The 23,239-nt window shown below is 45.4% G+C and overlaps 1 protein-coding gene across 1 annotated transcript in view; it reads right to left on the bottom strand.

The window, feature by feature from the left end:
* arid1b (AT-rich interactive domain 1B) overlaps positions 1–23,239 on the bottom strand; it is a 122,496-nt gene that overhangs the window by 67,325 nt on the left and 31,932 nt on the right. Inside the window, 2 exon segments of the mRNA XM_084314256.1 lie at positions 10,597–10,707; positions 22,271–22,417. Coding sequence (XP_084170382.1) covers positions 10,597–10,707; positions 22,271–22,417 — 258 coding nt within the window.

The raw sequence follows: 23,239 nt of genomic DNA, 5'->3' as shown, positions 1-23,239 counted from the left end.
CCACCAGAGACGAGGTGGATCTGATTACGCTCGAAAAGACAACAAGAGATGAAGCGTTCAACATCATGTCGTGTTTCACTTGAAAAGAAGAATGGGGAGGGGGGTAACACACCACTTTAAGCTAGAGTGGTAGAAGTGGGTGGAATTTTCAAAAGGGAAATTAATGAAGTAATCCTTGTGTACTTCCGATACTAAATCATGTTCTGCGTGGCCCAAAATGTCAAATCAAATTGTGGTCTTGTGGTTTATTGAAAGCTCAGGATCGTTATAACAGCGAGAGGAGGCGGGAAAATTACGTACAGAAATAACCTGCCTGTGATGAGTCACGGCTTTCTGGCACATGCTGTTCTACATACAGCTGCGTTCACGTGTCACAATAGTGAAACAAATAAAATACCCTAACAAGCCAATGGGAAAGTAAATAGCAATAATAACAAAAACTAATGCGATGAGTATATCTATCAGGCCCCTTTCTGCATATTTGCATTTATTTTTTTTTACCCCTCAGCATGTCGCCATGGCAACACCATCCGCGCCCTAACTTCAAAGCCTGCCTCAGGAGTTGTAGCTGAGAGAGAGAGAGAGAGAGAGAGAGAGAGAGAGAGAGAGAGAGAGAGAGAGAGAGAGAGAGAGAGAGAGAGAGAGAGAGAGAGAGAGAGAGAGAGAGAGAGAGAGAGAGAACAGCAGTGTGTGTGCATGTGGAGGGGTATGTTACAGGAGGGAGTAGTAAGTGAGTGGAGAGAGACACAGAGAGGAGCTACTGGAGACGGGCAGAGTGGCTCCAGACTGGCAGCGGGTGATTAACTACAGCAGCGTCCATGAGGGTGACATGGTGAACCAGAGCTCTGCTGAACACCATGCAGCCTGGGGCTGGGATCACTGCCTTCATCTAGCTGCTAGCATGACATGGAGCTCAATACAGACAACAAATGCAATGTTTAGAGTAGGAGGGAAAGGTCTATGGCTATACAGCTGGAGTCACTCTGAAGGAGGCTCTTATCCTAATAAACTAACGCATATTTTCCCCAATAAGGGATACATCTGGAGTCACTCTGAAGGAGATTCCTACCCTAATAAACGAATGTGGATCATTATACTGTGGCGGCACAGTGGTGTAGTGGTTAACACTGTCGCCTCACAGCAAGAAGGTCCAGGGTTCGATTCCCGCTTGGGGACCAGGTTTCCGCGTTGCCAGGCCTTTCTGTGTGGATTTTGCATGTTCTTCCCCGTGCTGCTCGCAAGGGTTCCCCCCCGATAAAAGAAACCCAATGGAAAAACATGCACAACAGATCGCTGACGCAAAAGACAGGCAGGAGCACTTGGATTGGTCCCCGGGGCGCGGTACCTCGCCGCCGCCCTATCTGCTCCTGGCTGCCCGTGGCGGGAAGGACGACGGGATGGGTCAAGCGCAGAGACTCAATCGCATCGGCGACCCAAAAACGATGCATGTGTGTGTGTAGGCCTGCCGCGATAAGCAATAAATCGATTAATTGCTGCGATAATTAAAATGAATGCAATGATTTTGACGGGCGCGATTAATTGCTATTTGCGCGTTTGTTTTAATGAGGCGGAACCAGTGCCCCTTGTCAGTCACTGTCCGTGTTGGGAGGCGGGCCGCTGACGTTACTAGAGTACAGCACGGGAGCTCCGTGGGGCAGTAGCAATGCCACATAGCTTAACTACATTTCTCAATAGTGTTGCTCCTTTTAACCAAGTAGCATTATTTGTAGTGTAACGTTAGCTATTTTTAGACCCAAGTAGTTACTCGCTACTGCCCGGAGAAACTGGACTGCTAAATAAAGATGAAAGATAGAGCTTTGATTCTCATTCCATGCTAACAACATTAGCTAAATAGCTAACAAACGAAATACAACATATAGCATAGCTACAAGTACAACACAGAATAACGTTAATACAATTACATGCATCATTGTTTACAATGAACGGGTGGGGCTAGTCAAAGGACTGGACACAGGGACAAGTTAAACATGAATTACTTTATTATAACACTCCGGTAGTTTCGAGTCGTGCTGCAGTGCTTACGCACCACAGCTATTCTATTATATACTGCTTTGACGCTTCCTCCTCATCGTTGATTGCCTGTAGTAGCTGCATCTAACGTTAGTAGCTAACGTTAAAACTAACCTAAAGTTAGTTGTTCACCAACAATTTGTTTTATCATTAGCTCAAAAACAGAACCGGACGAGACAAGTTGTCGGCTCATAGGTTCTGCTTAGGATAATCACAACAATACTTCCGGTCCGGTCGGTGGGCTTCAAAATAAAAGTCTAAAACACCGGAAAAGACGGAGCGGTGGGCTTCAAAATAAAAGTTTTGGGAAATACATTTCTCAAAAAAAATTCTCTAACCGGTCGCAATAATATCGCTTATCGCGATATTTTCGGGGGCAATTAATCGCCCAGCAAAATGTGTTATCGTGGCAAGCCTATGTGTGTGTATTCCTGTGTGTGTGTGCCGCCCATCGCAAGTGTGTCGTTGCATGCAGAATAAAAACTTTTAAAAAGTCCTGCATTATATTATTATAGTACAGTGATTAAGGTATAAGGGACTGGGTAGGAGTGAGAAACCAAAACAATTCGAGAGGAGAGGGCGGCTACGTGGCGTAGTGGGCAAGGCGCTCGCCATGAATGCGGAGACGCTGGGCTCGAGCCCAGCGCTCCACATTGCTTTCAGTTTAGCTGGTCGTTCATACTAATACACATTGGCCGTATTAGGGGGTGGGAAACTGATGGGTGGGGATCGGGCGTTGTGGACAGCAACTCCTACAGGTCGGTTGGTGCGCCTGCGCAGTAGAATCAGGAAGTGTCGGGGGCAGCGTGAGCCTCCCACGCGTTACTCCTCGCCACTGAGAGATTGAGCTGCGCAGGTGAAAAGATGCGACTGCTGTTACCTCAAGTACCGGAGGGGACTTGTGCCATGTATGACTTAGTCCACATTGCAGCCGGCTTGTGGGAGGCAAGAAACAGCGTTCGTGACAGGGGAGGGTTGAATTGGATGATACGAAATTGGGATGGGAAGAAAAATGTAGAAAATGGGAGAAAAAGCGGATAAAAAAAAAAAAAACAATTCGAGAGGAGAATCTATATATATATATATTTTTTTATCCACTTTTTCTCCTATTTTTTTCTATTTTTCTCCCATCCCAATTACCCGCTGTTCTTCTTATCTCTCATGTATCATGTTTGTTAGAAGTAGAAGTGGGTTCAAATCCAGTTTTTTTTTTTATCCAGTTTTTCTCCCATTTTCTATTTTTCTCCCATCCCAATTTCGTATCGTCCAATTCAACCCTCCCCTGTCTCGAACGCTGTTTCTTACCTCCCACAAGCCGGCTGCAATGTGGACTAAGTCATACATAGCACGAGTCCCCTCCGATACTCGAGGTAACAGCAGCCGCATCTTTTCACCTGCGCGGCGCGATCTTTCAGCGTCAGGGGTCTGCGCTTTGGAGGGGCGCCACCCCTATCGCTTCCTGATACTACTGCGCAGGCGCACCAACCGACCTGTAGGAGTCGCTCCACAACGCCCGATCCCCACCCATCAGTTTCCCACCCCCTAATACTGCCAATGTGTATTAGTACGGACGACCAGCTAAACTGAAAGCAATGTGGAGCGCTGGGCTCGAACAGGCGAACCCAGCGTCTCCAGCATTCGTGGTGAGCGCCTTGCCCACTGCACCACGTAGCCGCCATCAAATCCAATTTTTAAAGCCCATCTCGAACCGTTTAAAAGGTAATGGCTAGAGCCAAGTATTTCTCCTTCTTTAGTGAATTGAAAAAAATATATATTTGAAATCGGGATTCTTGTCATACTTTGCGATATAAAAGGTGACACAAGATATTCATGGCACCAGGTTTGATACATTGAAACACTGCTGACAATCTAGGAGCTGATGAAGTAAATGATTAAAAATCACACTTTCTTAATTGCAAGTGGTCAAACATGTCTGGAGATCTTAAGGATACAGAGAAGCTGTTTGCCTGAATACCGTTCCACAACACGCTTACAAATCGCTTGTATGTGAGCATGTTGCTGCTACTGCCTCTGATTGATTGAAAACTTTATTAACAGATTGCAGAATGGGTACAATACAGTATGGCTCAATACAAAACAACTGCTAAGAGGATGCAGACCAGAAAAAGACTTGTTTACATCGGGGTCCCCCATTTTCAATAAGGACTCTCTTCAGTATCTCTCTCCATTGAGCTGATGCATTGAAAAAAACGAAAGAATTCCAATATCTAGAACTTTATAAAAGGTCATTTTTATTCTCCTGAAAAATGTTAAACAAAAAGGTTGCACATATTACGCCTCCCCCCCCCCCCCCACTGTGTGCAGGGGCTGCCGCCATGGGCTATGCAATGGCACATTTTGATTACGGTACTCATACACTCACTCACTCAGTCACAGACGATCTGGCAGAGACGTTTTGAGGGACGCATGCGCAATAGCGACTTCCCCCTGCAGTAACGTAGTGTGGAGAGCGGTCAGACGAAGCCCTAATTCAACCCTTGAGCGCAATTGCAAGATATGAACGACACAAACGCTGCCCCCAGCTGGTAAACAGCACCCAGCAGTCGGGATGCTGCGTGGATCCAGAGGCAGCTTCGCTCTTCAACCGTTCCTTTTGTCGTTTCTGTGCGTCTATGTGATTAAGGTGAGAATCTACTTGTGTTTCTTCAACTGTAGAGCAGGTTTATCTCCTCTTAACACTTTCTATGCCACTCACGAGATTTCTCTGATTTTTTTTTTCTTTTTTTAGCGATCTGAAATCATATTGCATCACGCGAGCCTACCCTAGTCTACCCGAGCGCCGCCGGCGATCAGATGTGGAAAAAAGCACCCCCTATCGTCTCCCAGATGACATAAGGGATTTTGGAATGGACTCAATGAAAATGGATGGGGGAAAAAATCCTGTACTCCACATTTTCCAGTCCACTGATGCAGCCAGGGTTATCAGAGTTCATTCTGGAGCCTCTGAGCCCCGCGGAATCATGTGTTCTACTGTATCACGTTAGATCTAACGGAACGTAGGCCAAGTGCGTCCACGTTTTTATAGGATTCTATCACATTTTCATAACAATAGCACCCTGCGCCGTTTTCATTGAGGTTTCTTACAAATTAACGATGCTTTATCTTGTCCTTTATATGCCGATTATCATTAGAATCTTAAATTGTACCATATGTCCCCCTTTAGACAACATATGTAATGCTACCAGCGCACTTTTGTTAAGATAATTAGTTGGCCATTCGCGGTCGCTATACCGAGGTTGCAGTAATAGTTTAACGCTGTTCAGATCACGTCGGAGAATATAGACCCATCCCAGTGACCTGCGACCTGTGCTAACGCTCTTGGGAAATGCAGTGTTGTAGTTCTCAACATTTTCAGCCTTTAATTTTAAACCAATGCTGCCATCTACTGACAACAAAAAAGTGTTGTCTAATCGTCACCTTGAGAGCTACTTCCGTATACAGCGCCGCCCCAAACCCATTCTAGAGATTCCCACTTTTTGCTGGGAGTGGGGCGTGGCCGTATTTGGTCCCAGACAATAAGAGTGGCTGCAATTGGTCACCGTGACGTTATACACTTATCGATTTTTTCGAATGGTGATCAGGATTTGGAATATACCAGTTGGATACCATCTGATGTCAGGTAAGGAATCTATGTTATCAGTGTTAGGATAATCAGACTCATTTTGATGAAGATATAAGCCGTTTTGTGAAATGTCCTCTATCAGTTTCACTGTAAAAATCCAAGAGGAAATGAACACGGCGATTATCCGTGCGCGGCTCGAATGGGCGTGCGTGTATGTATAATATTGATCATCTAGCATTTATTTGAAAACGATTCATAAATAGGCCGACAAATATCAACGTTCTGGAATATTCCAGTAAAAGACGATTATCATAGAACAGCCCAGAATGGACTGTTTTTTTTACCATAAAACGGGTGCTTTTCAAAATGCTCTCAAACGGAAATGAAGCGATAAAAAACCAATCTGCCTTGACAGCACTGACTGGAAAAGGATTCTTTGATAAGCGACGGGCAGATTAGACACATAGCCATAATTTAAAACATAGATTAGGCGATATTAACGATAACATTGGCGCCGATGGTGGCATTCAAGCGCTAACTCTGGCGCCACCTCGTGGCACTGAAAGTGTTAACATGCATTACCTTTGCGTATTTCCCAGTTTGTGTTTATAAAACGAATTGATGAGCTGAGGTGGGCTAGCTTACATTGAGAGTGAACAGTCGTTTACATTAACAACCTTGGTTCTCTGGATACCATCTGTACCCTACTGAGCGGCTGAGAGAGGGGGGGGGGGGGGGGGGGGGGGGGCGTCTTATAATATGCCTCGTCTCCATTAGCTATGTTCAGCCTGGCTGGTTCTAGCCATGGTCGAGCATGGTATGGTATGTTGGGTTTGTGTCTCCATTAGCTATGTTCAGCCCGGCTGGGTCTAGTCATGGTCTAGCATGGTATGGTATGTTGGGTTTGTGTCTCCATTAGCTATGTTCAGCCCGGCTGGGTCTAGTCATGGTCTAGCATGGTATGGTATGTTGGGTTTGTGTCTCCATTAGCTATGTTCAGCCTGGCTAGGTCTAGCCATGGTCGAGCATGGTATGGTATGGTATGTTGGGTTTGTGTCTCCATTAGCTATGTTCAGCCCGGCTGGGTCTAGTCATGGTCTAGCATGGTATGGTATGTTGGGTTTGTGTCTCCATTAGCTATGTTCAGCCTGGCTAGGTCTAGCCATGGTCGAGCATGGTATGGTATGGTATGTTGGGTTTGTGTCTCCATTAGCTATGTTCAGCCTGGCTAGGTCTAGCCATGGTCGAGCATGGTATGGTATTGGAGGGGAGCTTCCCACTATTGGAGGGGGGCTTCCCACTATTGGAGGGGGGCTTCCCACTCTCCAGAACATTTACAACAAGCGGTGCAGGGGTAAGGCTAAGAGAATTACCAAGGACTCCAGGCACCCAAACAACTGCCTCTTTGAACTGCTGCGGTCAGGCAAGCGATACCGGAGTCTTATGGCAAGCACAGAGAGACTCAGAAGAAGCTTCTATCCCCAGGCCATCAGGTTGCTCAACGAACAATAACACTATGCAACAACCATCAAATGCACTCACACACACATCCACACACTCACTTTAAACAAACAACACACTGCAGCACCCACTCTCCACACTTTAGAACACCTAAACACACTTTATATTTATTGATAAAGGATTTGCACTACAACCCATACCTCAGTATACCTTACTGTAAATTGTACCTAAATTGTACCTCATCCCATTTCTGCTTTGCACTATATAGTATTGTATATTAGTATTGCATAGTATATTGTATATTGTATGGTAACTCAGTTACTTCTATTCTGCATCGAACATTGTACATAATATGTATATACTGAACACTGTCTACGTACGTGACTCCTATTTTGACTTCTATTATTACATGCTATACTATTTTATTTCATACTTATCTCTTGTCTAGCACAGTCTCTGGAGCGTAACAGAAAGAAGCATTTTGTATAAAAGTATTCTGTACTTCTGACAACTATTAAAGAAACTTGAACTTGAAACTTGTATGTTATGTTGGGTTTGTGTCTCCATTAGCTATGTTCAGCCTGGCTAGGTCTAGCCATGGTCGAGCATGGTATGGTATGGTATGTTGGGTTTGTGTCTCCATTAGCTATGTTCAGCCTGGCTAGGTCTAGCCATGGTCGAGCATGGTATGGTATGGTATGTTGGGTTTGTGTCTCCATTAGCTATGTTCAGCCCGGCTGGGTCTAGCCATGGTCGAGCATGGTATGGTATGTTGGATTTGTGTCTCCATTAGCTATGTTCAGCCTGGCTGGGTCTAGCCATGGTCGAGCATGGTATGGTATGGTTGGGTTTGTGTCTCCATTGCATTTCTTGTAAACTCTCTGGTTGCTAGGCAACCTTTCAAAATTCACATCAGCAACTAAAACATGATGATACAACAGTCCCAGCCCACAGTTGTGAAAGGTGTCTGTCTCAGCCAGGGTCCAGCCAGGTTCTAAAGACAATGGAGACGCTCACTGTGCGCCAGACAGGCCACAGCACGGCTAAACCCTGGCTAGTGGAGACAAGGCCGTGGAGTGTCCTCTAACATAAATCAAACCGGCATGAAAACGACTTTGAAGTGCATGTCGCTGGAGAATCAATGACGTATTTATCTGAATTCTCAATTTCAAACAAAGTGTTACCGCGGACACCGGAGTCACTTGCGAACCCGTTTCCTGAATTTCCGTGTTCCGTGATGTCGGGACTCGCGCAGGGCTGGAGACGTCTATGGCAAATGGCTGCATTATATAGCGCTTTTATCCAAAGGGCTTTACAATTTGTTCCTCACATTTTACCCATTCACTCACATTCACACACCGACTGCGGAGGCAACCATGCAAGGTGCCAACCTGCTCAAGGACACTTCGACACGCTGCCTGGGAGGAGTGGGAATCGAACCGGGAACCTCTGGATTACTAGACGACTGCTCTACCTACCGAGCCACTGTTGCCCCTACTTGATTTATTGCTAAGATCAGATTCTTTTGTCAGGAAGGGGCGGAAAGGTCTGAGCAATAAATCAGAACTGAGCACTACAGCTTGCAGTGTGAACGTAGCCAAATCAGAATTTAAAAACAGATTCCATGTGATCTGCGCTGTTCACACTGTCGTGATCTAAATGAGTCACATATGAGCAAACAAATATGATTCAGGCCACTTTCGACCTGCAGTGTGAACGTAGCCAATGGGACTCGGTTGGAGTGTTATTGTTCTCATCTGCTTGAACAGACATCTCCAATCTGAAACACAGATGGACACGGGTCTTCAAAGGTCCAATCATTTACTCCTTTTCAACAAGTTAATATAGGTCTCAGGGGTCCAAGACATCTCTTTGAAAGGGTTTTCTTTGCTGACATTATCACTCAAGATTATGCATTCTTGCATGCCTCTATACCCCTCAGTCCTGTTCTCGACGGGCTGTTTACTGCCACCCTCACCCCCCACCACCCTCCCGAACTTTCCCGAACTCACGGAATTCAGATCAAACTGTCAAACTAGGCGTTGCAGATCAATATGAATCAAGATCCGGCAATTGCATGTGTTATTATATAATTATGTTGTCTAAAAGGTTGTCTGAAACATTATTTCAGTAATCCGTTTAGGTGGAAAAGAGAGAGTTTTTCCACACATACATTGTGATTGGTGAGCTGCTATTCTCTACGTTGATTGTGGCTGCAGTTCTGAATGGCTTGTTGTGGAGGGTCCTTGTCACAGCTGAACAGCACAGCCTGCACCAAGTACATATCTCACATTTTCTCAGTGTTGAGACAACCCGTCATTGTGTAAAAACAATGCAAAAACACAGGAAAGGGCCTTTTCTACATTAGGGGACCTTTAAAACTTAATTCAAATGAACTTATTAAATGTAAGACATTATTATCACTCTTTTTTTTTACAGCAGTTAAACATCAGTTCGTGGGCCTTTTGCCTCCCAGGACTGAGAGCCAGAAGGAATGAGGGCGGGATAGGAAAATCTCTCTTCCTCTGCAGTCATAGTGGTCAAGACTCCAAATATAGCCTGGTCCACCTCTGTGCGCGCAAACACAACCAAGGCAAAGGTGGATCAATTAAAACGTGCTCATCAGCAATGCAACAGACAATAAAAAAAAGTGTGGCTTTATGATACAGAGAAGAAGAAAAAAGGAATCTTGGTAGCAATAGAGGCCTCCGATTGGCTCACGGGAGGCGTGGGCCCACCCTGACGGACGTTCCTGTACGCCAATGGTGTGCCGACAGCTCAGGCTGAGGCAAGGCAGAGGAGAGAATGCAGCAAGGAGAGGGGAGAGGAGGAGAGGAGCTATGAACAGAGCAGGGAGAAGCCAGTGGGCCTTTCCGCACCCTTCTTTCCTCACTGCTTCAAGAAGGAGCATACACAACAAGGCCTGTGTAGGCAAGAACCCTACACTGACAGAAAACCAGTCTTCAGAGAGAGAGAGAGAGAGAGAGAGAGAGAGAGAGAGAGAGAGAGAGAGAGAGAGAGAGAGAGAGAGAGAGACTGGTGCTGAATAACAAGCACTCTGGCTCCCATAAGGCAAAAATGATTGACAGCCAGTGGGAGTGTCTTCCGGTGACGGGCTGCGTTTAAAGCCCAGTGGTACTGTTCAACCTGTGGCGAGGACCCCAAAGGTCATGTCAAGTGTCGGGACAGAGCTCTTAGCCACAGTGATAAATGTACAATGAGCTGCGCTGACCAGCATGCTGACGTGCACAGGTCTCCGTTGCGAGAGACTGACTAAGAAACAAAGCGCGGATTTGCAATAGCTGCAACCTTTTTGCGATAGGCCACTCCCACGCCCACTTTTAGCCGATTGGCATGAACACAAACACACACACACACTTGACCTCCATGCCCAATTCCAGCCTCCTAGGGCGAAACCTGTGGCCGCTAGAGGGTGGAGACATTTCTGTGGACCAACCGACCCACCAACCAACCAACCGAGTGGCCTAGCTAAAAAAAAAGCAGGTAGAGTGCAGACTCACAGGCAGACTGGATGGTCTCTCCTGCTGGCTGAGGCCCATCTCCTCATGATTAGGCTTCCCAGGGGTCATTGCAGACTGGCCCCTGTTGCCATAGCCCTCCTGTGGCACCTCCTGCATGCGGAGAGGAAAGGAGGCGGAAGGAGAGGAAGGGGGAGAGATTCGAAAGGAAGGAGCAACAGGAGAGAGGAGGGCGAGAGAAAACGAGAAGGAGAGGGTTAATAATACAGAGGAAGAGCGAGACAGAGAAAGTCAAAGATTATTTACTTATCAAACTTAATCCATTTCTGCTGACATTTCAAATGCCACCTGTGAAAGCTTATTACACTGTTGTGTTGACTGCTGTTTAGTAAACAGGCCGCGGCTCACGCGTTGGCAGAGTGATCCATGCCTCCGCATAAAAGGACACGCACAGTGTGGCGGTAATGCCATCCCACAGTTGGGCCCGAGTTCCAGCTAGCGCGCGCCACAGTCCACAGACAATTGTAATTCCCGTCAAATGGATCTAGATCCAAAGAGAATCTCTGAGAAGAGACGTAGAAGCCGCAGTAACTGCTTTTGGAATGAGGACAATGTAGACTCAACGACATACAAGATTACGCTCAATAAGAGAGTAATTTAATGGTGAAGTCTAAATGGTCTTCACTTTGCCAGGCCGGGGTAACATTTATTTAAATGCTCATTTAACATAATTTTGCACACAATCGATTCTATACACAGTCCTCGTTTTCAAAAGAAGTTAATGCAGCGTTAACCCTAAAAGCCTCCTCCTCCATTTCAGCAGTGGGCTCTGGAGCTCCGAAGTCTAACGCAGATGGCTGCAGTCTAACCAAAACAAACAGACTAATCCTAAAGATCTCCAACATGGAGGAGAGAAGCAAGTGATTTGTACTTTTCCATTTATGCAAGTCTACAGATTAGTATTCAACTGGCCTGGACGCCCATGACTCCGCGGATATAAAATCTTCTGCAGTAATTCAATTTGTGGGACTTCCTAAAAACAAGCCCACCGCTTTTCTGTGGCAATCACACTATACCCCTTTCAAGTAAACAATCTGTACCAACCAATAACCCACAACCAGTGCAGGAGAGTGGGTGGAGATGAGGCGAGAGAGAGGGTGAGATGGAGAGAGGGAGGGAGAGAGAGAGAGAGAGGGAGAGAGAGAGAGAGAGAGAGAGAGAGAGAGAGAGAGAGAGACGTCTCGGTGCCGTTCAGCGGGGCTATGAGTTTACTCAAGTGGAGTGCCGTGATAGCTGGGTCACGGCCAGGTCAGACGCCGGCCAGTGTTTACACTCCGATTATGACATCAGCGCTCCGGCGTGGTGGTGGTGGTGCTCTGGAACAGCTGCTCTGGAGCGATAGCGGCAGCAGGGCCGGAGAGGACGGGGCGGAGGGGGCAAGGGGAAACGCATCATAGAGAAAGTATGCAGCCAGCGAGAGGCCAACTCCGCCCCCACAGAGCGGCAGATGTGTCTCCTCGGCTCGGGGGAAGGAGGGGAACACGAAGTTTGGTCCGTAAACCTACCACTGCGTTGGATGGGGGGAGTCTCGCGTGCGTGACGGAACGAGGGGAGAAGAAAATGCAATTCAGCCCCGTCTCAGTTTCCCCCCATTATTTCATGACACCCCTGGCTGTGTGGGATGTCTGGACAAACCTTAATGTATATACTAGCGTTAAAAGGTTCTCAGCTTCGCCCAGCAGACAGTGATATTGCACATAACAAACGTACACGTTTAAGTATGTATTCCTTTGCTTTTGATATGCTTGGCTTGCACGGTAATGAAATATGTTCAGAGGGAAATTGTTTGAAGTACACGAGGGATACATGATGTAACAGAATTAAACAGAAACCATGCAGCAGCCAGCCCCACACACACACACACACACACACACACACTCTCTCTCTCTGCCCGGCAATGTCAGCCATAACTAATCATGGGCAATAACTCTGGCTGATGGCCCTATATGCGTTTGAGGTGAAGGGAAATTAACTTTGAAATGCAAGACCAAATCAGTCTGGAAGGAATTGTTATCGCCCATCATATGCATCATTTCTGTATCCCAGCTGTGAATGCATCAACTATAATGGTATCTTAAAGGATCTCCAGGTAGCATGCCTGATGTCCAAACCCCCAGAGATGTGTTCCCCCCACATGAACTCAGGACTTGATCACAACAGGTTTTCTTGTGGCTTGTTGCCTGCGAGTTAGAAAACACTTGTTCAAGTCGTGGAGTCGTGGGAAATGCTTATCAACTCGCAATGGTGCGAGGGAGCGCTGTTGCCATAGAGATGCAGGAGACAGCGAACACTGCTAACCACAGGCATCACCCAGTCAAACGGCGGTGAGAAAGCTACTCTTTACTCAAGAGCCGTCTCAAAAGCCAAAGCCGCCTTCTTCCTGCAGGCTTCTAATGTAAGCTGAAGTCTAGCTCCATAGAGACAGAAAAAATTGCTCTTTGACTCATCTTTTAGCCATATAAAAAGGGGCATTTCACAGATTTTTTTTTTACCTGAATCCTATTATTCTGCTGACGTATTCCGTGCCCCGAGAGCTCGGCCTCCCCGATCCTGCAAAAACACCCCTTTAATATTTTCAGTGGATGGAATGCTGGGAAGGGAGCTCTCCACTCCCTCAGTAGAGAAACCGATCTTTACAAAGACAAGTTGCAGAGCCGGGGCCGGAGTCGGCCAGAAACACTTGTCATCAACGAGAAGCCACATCCGAGGATGAGAAGAATGCCTCCCTCTTCCCACTGGCTCACAGCGTCCAACAGGAACCTTTTCTCTCCGGTCGCTTATCGTCTCTCCAACATAGCGGCACAAACGCCAAATTAAGGGGGTCTGTGTGCCGGAATCACCGGGGAAATATAGAGTAGGTGTGTGTGCCGAGAAGTACACAAACACACAGCAGGGTCACACTGTGCCGAGAAGTACACAAACACACAGCAGGGTCAGACAGACTGTGTCGAGATGTACACAAACACACACACACACACACACAAACACACAGCAGGGTCACACTGTGCCGAGAAGTACACAAACACACAGCAGGGTCAGACTGTGTCGAGAAGTACACAAACACACAGCAGGGTCAGACTGTGTCGAGAAGTACACAAACACACAGCAGGGTCACACTGTGCAGAGAAGTACACAAACACACACACACACACACAAACACACAGCAGGGTCAGACAGACTGTGTCGAGATGTACACAAACACACACACACACACAGCAGGGTCAGACTGTGCCGAGAAGTACACAAACACACACACACAAACACACAGCAGGGTCAGACTGTGCCGAGAAGTACACAAACACACAGCAGGGTCAGACTGTGCCGAGAAGTACACAAACACACAGCAGGGTCAGACTGTGCCAGTGCTTTGATTGAAGTCGCCGTCTTCCTAAAAACGGTGACACTACAGGGGGTGGTCTCGTTCTCTGGACCTCGCACGCGCAGGTTCAAGGTGTGCGTGTTGTTAGCAGCTACGCTCCATCATTACTACCTGACCCCACAGCGACCCTGTTCTTATAATAACCACAGTTATCTTTATGTTAGGTTCAGATTAGGGTGGTAGACAGAAACCCAGATGCCATTATTTTCCAACGATGAGATGATGGGCAAACCTGCCAACATTGACGGCAACAGATTCAGATTATTTTATTGTCACAGCTTCTATTTTTGATTATTATATATTTTTTTTGTACATACATTCAGCAAAATGTGAGATGCTTGTTTTTCCCGGCTCCTCAACCGTTGTAGATTTGTAAATACGATACACAACAATCTATACAAACTATACAATACAAGGTATACGTTTTTTTTACAAGGTCGATAAAATATATATATATATATATTCTACAGTGTAAGTAGCAGCAGTGTGTGTGTAATAAATGTACTTGTGTGGTGTGTAAGTCACTTATGCTTATCTATCCGTCAGTAGTCTAGTCTGTTTGTTAGTCACATTGCAGAATGTATTGTGGTAAAAAAAATATATATTTACACTTTTGCTGCCCTCAGCCACAGATTTAGAAACCAGATATTGAGCCGGTCAAAATGCAGCTCTTCTTTTGCTTTGTACTACAAAATAAAATGGCTGGATTATTTTCTCTCCTATTTTCTCCCCCAATTTAGTTGTTATGCCAATTCCCAGTGTGTAAATGGCCTGCATTTATATAGCGCTTTCATCCAAAGCACTTTACAACTCATGCCTCACAGTCACTCACACATTAACACACCAATGGTGGAGGCAACCATGCAAGGTGCCAACCTGGTTAGTTAAGGTTTAAGTGACTTGCTCAAGGACACTTTGACACGCTGCAGCCAGGAGGAGGTGGAATCAAACTGGGAACTTTCTGGTGATTACCAGACGATCACTCTTACCGCCTGAACCACTGTCGCCCAACAGCACGTGTGTCATGGCCCTGGTCGTTTGTCGGTCGGTCTGGGGAGGGTGTAGACTACCACATGTCTCCTCTGACACGCACAGCTTCCCACCCGCTAACACTGCCAATCCTGTTCGTTGGACCGTCTGACCAAGCTGGAAGCACCGCTACTGGGAATTGAACCCGGGTCTCTGTGGTGGTGGTGGGCAAGTGCGTTTACGTCAACACAACCCAGACGCCCCAAAAATAAGAGCTTTTTCTGACATGGTTTTATCATCATTGCAGACAACTTCCCAATAAATGTTATGGGCTGCGTCCACTAGGGGTGGGAATCGCCAGAGACCTCACGATACGATACTATCGCGATACTTGCGTCACGATACGATAGTATCACGATACTAAATATATCTATATATATATTGCAAAGTAAAACTTTGTCAACATGTTTTATCTAATAAAATAACGTTCAGTCTGTTTGTTTTATCTAATAAAATAAAGTTCAGTCTGTTCATCTCACTTCAATAATTTTTATTGCAGAACATGGTATTTTCTCAAGCAAACAGATGTAAACACTGTAATCTGTGTTGCATGTACCTGACAAACTGAACTGTTTGTATTACAGTCATATTCCAACTTAACTGAATGCACGTGTGTGTGTGTGTGTGTGTGTGTGTGTGGACTACTGTACTATTACAGGTATTGAAATGAACAATGCAACTTCCTTAGATTTTTCTTTTTTTTATGAATAATTAAATATCGATACTTGGCGTCCCTGTATCGATACAGTATCGCCACGCAAAGTATCGCGATACTACTATATATCGATTTTTTCCCCCACCACTAGCGTCCACCATGTTTTTATATCACCACAATCTTGAATGTAGTCACCGTCACCAGTGGGGGTCGACAGTTAGAAGTCTTTTACCTTTTTATTACCCCGTCCTCCTCCTCCAAAGATAAAAAGGAAACATTGGAAACGGAGGTTCAGGGTAAAACATTTAAAGTGTTTTTCTCCATTAGTCTTCTTGTCATCCAGGAGAAAATATAATACAGTTAGGGGAGGTGGGAGCAAACGGGAGCTTTAATATGAGCAGCCAGCCTGCTGCCATGAGCCCTCTTCAGTCTTCAGATATTACACCCCAAGCCCCGGAGAATTTTACTCAGGGTCAATTTCTCATTACTCCAGCACAGCCACACACACACAATTTCTCAGTCAGGGTTTCCCCTTAAAAAGGCACCATATTATGCTTTTAAAGTAAATATAGATCTCTGAGGTCCCCAAAACATGTATTTGGAAGTGTTTTGCTGAAGATACCACTCAGATTATGCATTCTAGCAGCCTCTATACCCCTCGGTTTCAGTCCTGTTCTCGACGGGCTGTTTCTGTGTCTCTTTTTTTTATGTCTTTTTATTTAAAGTTTTCACATTACAAACATAGGTCCAAAAAGGACCAACAGAAAGAAGATAAATTCAGTCAGAACCCCCGCCCCCGCCAATATCCGACATATACATATACACATTTTAAATAGCCAGACACTAGGAGAAAGAAGATAAATATTACAAATAAAATATTCTCGTACATCCTCTGACAGTAATGTCTGATCTTTTCCAGGTTAATATGATACATGACTTCTCTGATCCAGTGACTGTATGTAGGTGGATTTGGTTCCTTCCATTTAAATAATATCAGTCTCCTGACCAGGAGTGAGCGGAAGGCCAACCATCTAAGACGGTTGTCCACTGGGGCTACCCCAAATAATGCAATAAATGGAGATGGCTCCACTGCCTTTCCAAGTATCCTAGAGTAGGTCTCGAAGATGGTTTGCCAGAAGGTATAAAGCTTTGGACATGTCCAAAACATGTGAAGCAGAGTGGCTGGAGCCTGTCTGCATCGATCACACGTAGGATCTATGTCGGCATATATCTTAGAGAGTCTGTCTTTAGACCAGTGCAGACGGTGTACAATCTTAAACTGGATAACAGCATGCTTAAGACAAATGGAAGAGGAGAAAATCCCCTGTATTATTTTGTCCCAAGTGTCTTCTGTAATTGGTTCTTCTAAGTCTGTTTCCCATTTATCCTTAAGGAGGTCTAGAGGTGTCAAATTGCTCATATTAAGTAGTTCGGAGATTCTACTTTATAGCCCGTTTCTGGACCGATTTACAGTTCAAACTTGAGTCCAACGGAGAGAGGCAGGAGGGTACACCGGGTACACCGGGTAGCAATCTGAGTTCGAGGCTACAACGTTCCGTAGCTGCAAATACTGTCTGCTAAAAGACACACTATAAAAGTGTGTCCTGGGAATATTGCATTTCTGCACCAACTGCTCAAAGGAGGCAAAACTGTTGTCAATATAGAGATCAGACAGTGAGATCACACCTCTTCTAACCCAGGTATCAAAGGCCCTATCCATCATCGAGGGAATAAACATGCGATTTCTTGCAATTGGTGCAGCCCGCGATAGACCTTTAAGGGAGATGGATCTTCTAAATTGGTTCCACACTTTAATTGAGTGTATGTATGACAACCGGGTTAGAAGTAAAGCTAGGAATAGGCTGTGTGAATGGAAGTTTAGCACACAATAAGGCTGCTAGAGAAGTGGACTCAACAGACTCCCCCTCCAGAAATGTCCATTTGGGGACAGTACCATCATTCCTCACCCAATATAGTAATGACTTATGTTTGCTGCCCAATAATAATACTTATTACATGGCGTTTTAACATTCGCCGAAATGCTTGATTGTGACTGGTCGATCTCTATATTGGACACACTATTATTTCCAATTCAAAGGTATATAATAGGTGTTATGCTTCATCATGAATGCATGAAAGGGGGGGGTAGTTTTTTGATGCTTTGGAGTATGTTACATAATCGTTGCGATCGATGTGAACTCATGGTTGGATCAAAGTAGAATTGATGTCATATAGTCCTTACCTTTACTATGAGGTATCCCAAAAAGAATATTCCAATTGTCTGATCGCGATTTCCAGTATTGGTGTCCATTGGGTCCCCGACATAATCCGGCACAACACATGCATCGAGGGGCATTGGATGTAGGGGTGGACGGTATAAACGGTATACGGTATAAACGGTATGAATTTGCTCTACGGTATGGATTTTGACTATACCGTTTAACCGGTAGTGCAGCTCTAAAATAGCAATGACGTCATGTAACCACAGCGCGACTATTGCACTCGCATTTGCCCCTAAAAATAGATAGAATTAGTCATAGATAATAGATATGTGCGAACTGGAAAAAGTTATTTAGGAGGCTTCGTGCAGTGGGCGTGCCAGCCCCTCCCGCACGCATGTAAACACGGGTCTAGTAGTCTAGTGGGACGGGACACGGCACACGGGAGGACGGCGGCGTCTCCCTGAGCTAACGTTAGCTTAGCTACCGTTACAAAATTACCCAGTCAACTATTCACTTTTAGTTTAATACATGATGAGGCATTGTCTAACCGAACGGTATCTAGTCGGCCAGCTACCGATAGCTCCTGACATCAACAAACGCTCCATCAAGTCTAGTAGAGACGTGTATGATAGCTCCGTTAGCTGTTAGCTCACGTTAACGCAAGTTAGTTCACCGTTCAAAACGAAATGTCCCATTGAACTAAATAATTCACTGAGGCATTGTATTAACGTTATATATCCGGCTAGCAGTAGCTACAGATAGCTCCTGATATCAATGTCTTATAAGTTATAACACTGATTCGATGCGTATTCGAGCTGAGGGCTTGCTAACGTTATACCAATACAATAGGGTCCAGGTGCAGCGCCGGAGAATCCTGGCCGTAGCTCTGCTCGAGGCTACTCGAGTATAGGTCCAGGTGCAGCTCCGGAGAATCCTAGCCGTAGCTGGAGGCTACTAGAGTACACACAGACAGTGGAGCTTGTTGCGTGGTGGCGATGTCTCGCAGATAATACAAGTACAAGTCTAATTATATAATATATATATTTTATAAAAAAAAATATATATATATATATAAAATTAAAAAAAAACTTTTATCAAAAACGATGATACCGTGATATATACCGTTACCGTCTATGCTTCAAATTATACCGTGATATAAATTTTAGACCATACCGTCCACCCCTATGGATGCGTTTCAATGTGATCGGGTGAACCGCTAGACTTGCCTGAACCAAAATTCAGCGCCCGGAGGGGTTTAGATGTAACACACGGTGTGTGCAATAAGGTTTCAAAGGGTGGGCGATACTGTCACCTAGCAAGATGCGGCCAGTATTGCACTCTAGCGATTTCAGAATGATTTCCTATGGTAACACAGAGGTCCGTGAACCTGAAATGAATAAAAAAAATCGAATAAAATAAATAACAATGAAAACCCGACTATACTCGGGTATGGCGCTCAACCGCTGGCGAGTTAACCCGACTATCCTCGGGTCTGGCGCTGAAAGTGTTAAACCTCACGCTGAGCAGGGATTCTCAGTTCACGTGAATGCAGTAGTTGTGGGGCTTGTAGCTGTAACGTAATCTATGAGTGATTCTAGTAATATATAATAGCAATCTTTAAATACCTGAACTACCAACATTTCACATGCTTAGTTCCTACAATCTAAGTGTAATTAAGAGATTTGCAGGAAAAAACAATGGCTTTTGTGCTTAGATCACAATATTTATCAGCTTATAACGTGTATTTCACGTTGAGGGGCTTGTATGGCAATCTACTCTGCTCTGCCTTCGTCTCCTTCCTTCCTCCTCTTGTCTTTGACACACCCACTGATGATGTCAGGGTTCGCAAGAAAATAAACTACTTCAGGTTCCGAACCGATTTATTTTCAGTCTGAACACACCGGCCGCTTCAAAATGAGGCTTGGGAAGCAAAACCGAGCCCTGCCCGTGTGAAAGGCCTGATAGAGAGCACAAACATTCATCTCAGGAGAACACAACCACTTCCTAGTGACCACTGATTTCTCCCGTCTCTATAGACTGTTTCATTGGAATACCATTGCTAGGGAACAGTTTGGACACATATGTATTTCCTGTCAACTATTGCATTAGCAGACATGGAAATAAACTTGGGCCCTTTTAGAATTGGTATTGTTGTCACTTTGAAACCGGCGTCTCTATACTGCTCTTTTTTCTTAATCTGCCACAAGGCCAATGAAGGTGGTTACAGAATGTTTATCACGTTTATCTACAAATGTAGCGGTTTTCAGGCTGTAGTTAGTCAACATGCTTCTCATCACCAAATAGATAGAATAGAATAGAAGTACTTGGAGAAATGTATACCTGTTACATATTGTGATCAAATGTATATGTGTGATTTTCCATTCTAAATCAATAAACTATTCAATCAATCAATTTAATCCAGAGGGAAATTCAGCAGCGAAATTGTAAAAAAGGAGCATAATTGTTAAAGGTGACATGCATTATAAATGTAATTTTTCAGTCTCTAGCATTGTATTATAGTAATAGGAGTTAGTATCAATGTGTTTTTGTGTCTAAATACCATATTGGCGGATTGCTCTCATTCAGCTAAGACCATTTCCTGCTCGATTTAATTAGGTCGTTCTGATTTGAGGCGCATGCTGACGTCAGTGGGTGCTGGGTAAGCGGACAGCCCACACAGCGATAGCAGAGCGAGTGGAAACCACTTCCTCAAACTGCGAGGCAGATACTGAAACCCGACACCTAGACTGCACTAGTCTCTGCGAGGGAGAGAGAGAGAGATAGAGAGGGAGAGAGAGAGACAGAGAGAGAGGGAGGGAGAGAGAGAGAGAGGAGAGAGCCCGCATCTGCGTGTGCTTGTTTACACAGCGTTTCATTCTCATGTTGACACAGCGTTTCATTCTCAGTCCCGCTGAGTCAGGGCTCTCTCTCTCTCTCTCTCTCTCTCTCTCTCTCTCTCTCTCTCTCTCTCTCTCTCTCTCTCTCTCCCTCTCTCTCTCTCTCTCTGTCTACCAGTCGCAGACTCTGTGGATGACTGCCACTAAGTGCTTATGGGCGGAGCCCAGCCAATATCAGGCTGAAATCTTGAGGCTGAAAAATTATGCTTTTGAGTACTCCATTAGAAATATAAAACAATGATTTTTTTATAAACCTTACACAGATGTCTTCCATAGACTCACAGGAATTGTGTAAAGTTGCCCAAAATAGTGCTAGGAATAGCAATGCAGGTCCCCTTTAAGACTTTTCCTGTGATTATAGCCTGGCTGGTAAAAACATATCGTTACATATGAATGAAAGTCAAATAGCATCATAAACATTATTATAACCATTGACAACTGAGCCATAGGACTGACACTTTTTCACAAAACGTGAGCTCAGAAATAATCAGGAGACAATGAAATGTAAACAAATCTATCGCAGATATTAAAGAAATACCTGTATAGAAGGCAGGTCCCCAATTAAACTGTAAAGCCGCCAACAAATTATTAGTTTTCTTAACATCACACATTCCTGCCAGTAACAGCAAGGAACAAGCTGCTTTTTCTCATCCTTCTTTCTGATTAAACAGCAAAACGAACAAAAGCGTTGCACCAAGCAACGTGCCTTTATTCAGAAAATATACACAGGTAAAATATGTTGTATTTAGTCAAAAAGAAAAAAAACACTTGGGTCTGTTTAATCATCTCACGCCTGTTCTGTTCACCAGGGGAACCTCACTGCACCCGAGGCGGCATCGACGATGAATAACAAAATCAAACCTGATTTTCCACCATCGCACCAGTCAGGAGACGCTAAATCATTTCCATCATCAAGCGGCGGCAACGGTGGCCCGGAGGTTTAGAGAAGACGCTGGTTTGATTCCCCCGGACTGGCAGGGAAAATCTGGGTTGGAAAGTGATGTTCTAGTGGAGCTGCTCGGTGGCCAACTGTGTCAGACGGTGGTCGTACTGGGCAGCTTGCCGGTGTCAGACGGTGGTCGTACTGGGCAGCTTGCAAGTGTCAGACGGTGGTCATACTGGGCAGCTTGCAGGTGTGAATGAGTGGAAGTGTGCGAGTGTGAAGCAGGGTGTTGAGGAAAAAGAGCACCAGCGCTCGGTGAACTTACCCCGAGTAAATAAAGGTGAAAGAAAATGTGGTTTCAGAAACTATAGCACTGATCGTAGGAGGAACCTTTTATTTCCCTCCACTCCATTGCTGTACCGAACCGGTTGTGTGGTCAACTGGTCATGAAAGCAACATGTAACTTTTTGCGCACAGCCTTGTGGGAACTGTGGTCTTTGTAAACTGAGATTCGGATACCCGAGGTGCAGAGGAAACCATGTATCTGACAGATGCTTCAGTCGCCAGGGTCTCGGGAAACTGTGGCCTTACCTGTTGTGGCAGTGGGCGTGGCTGCATGTAGGGCGGCTGGGTGGGAGCGGCAGGCTGCTGCTGCTGGGGCGGGATGAAGTACGGAGGCTGGCCCTGCTGACAGTACCCACCCATGACCTGCTGTTGGCCATACTGAGCTGCCATCTGCTGAGAGCCGACAGGGATGGACAGAGAGAGAGAAAGAGATTGTGCGTGAGCGCGCGCGCGAGAGAGAGAAGCGGTCATAGATTCAGAGTGGACAAAACGAAACTCTCTTATCAAGAATCCAATGTGGCTCCAATTAGGGTTATGTTAATAGCTTATTGTGTGTTAGATAAGCAACAATATAGGCCAGAAGTGGGCAACCGTGTCTTTTCGATCTACCTATCAATCGCAAGGGGCCTCTGAGTCGATCGCTGGACAAGTACAAAGACAGCCATCATTTAGTCACTCATCCAATCACACTTAGGCTTGCCGATCTAATCTTGAATCTCAGCGAATCCCTGTCCTAGGTGGCTCTTTGGGCCACCTTTTCTCGCGGGCATTCACAGGGTCCCCCGTTTCACGCATTCCTTATCATTGCGTCATGAAACGCTCTGGGACTAGTAAGCACTGCAGGTATCAGCCAGGTGTGTAGCTACTCTCTAACAACCATACAGGTATCAGCCAGGTGTGTAGCTACTCTCTAACAACCATACAGGTATCAGCCAGGTGTGTAGCTACTCTCTAACAACCATACAGGTATCAGCCAGGTGTGTAGCTACTCTCTAACAACCATACAGGTATCAGCCAGGTGTGTAGCTACTTTCTAACAACCATACAGGTATCAGCCAGGTGTGTAGCTACTCTCTAACAACCATACAGGTATCAGCCAGGTGTGTAGCTACTCTCTAACAACCATACAGGTATCAGCCAGGTGTGTAGCTACTCTCTAACAACCATACAGGTATCAGCCAGGTGTGTAGCTACTCTCTAACAACCATACAGAGT

Source organism: Notolepis coatsorum, assembly GCF_963971535.1.
Source record: "Notolepis coatsorum genome assembly, chromosome: 5".
In the NCBI taxonomy this organism is placed as follows: Eukaryota; Metazoa; Chordata; class Actinopteri; order Aulopiformes; family Paralepididae; genus Notolepis; species Notolepis coatsorum.
Note: the sequence above shows the minus strand (reverse complement) of the source record. Positions and strands in the feature narration are given on the sequence as shown.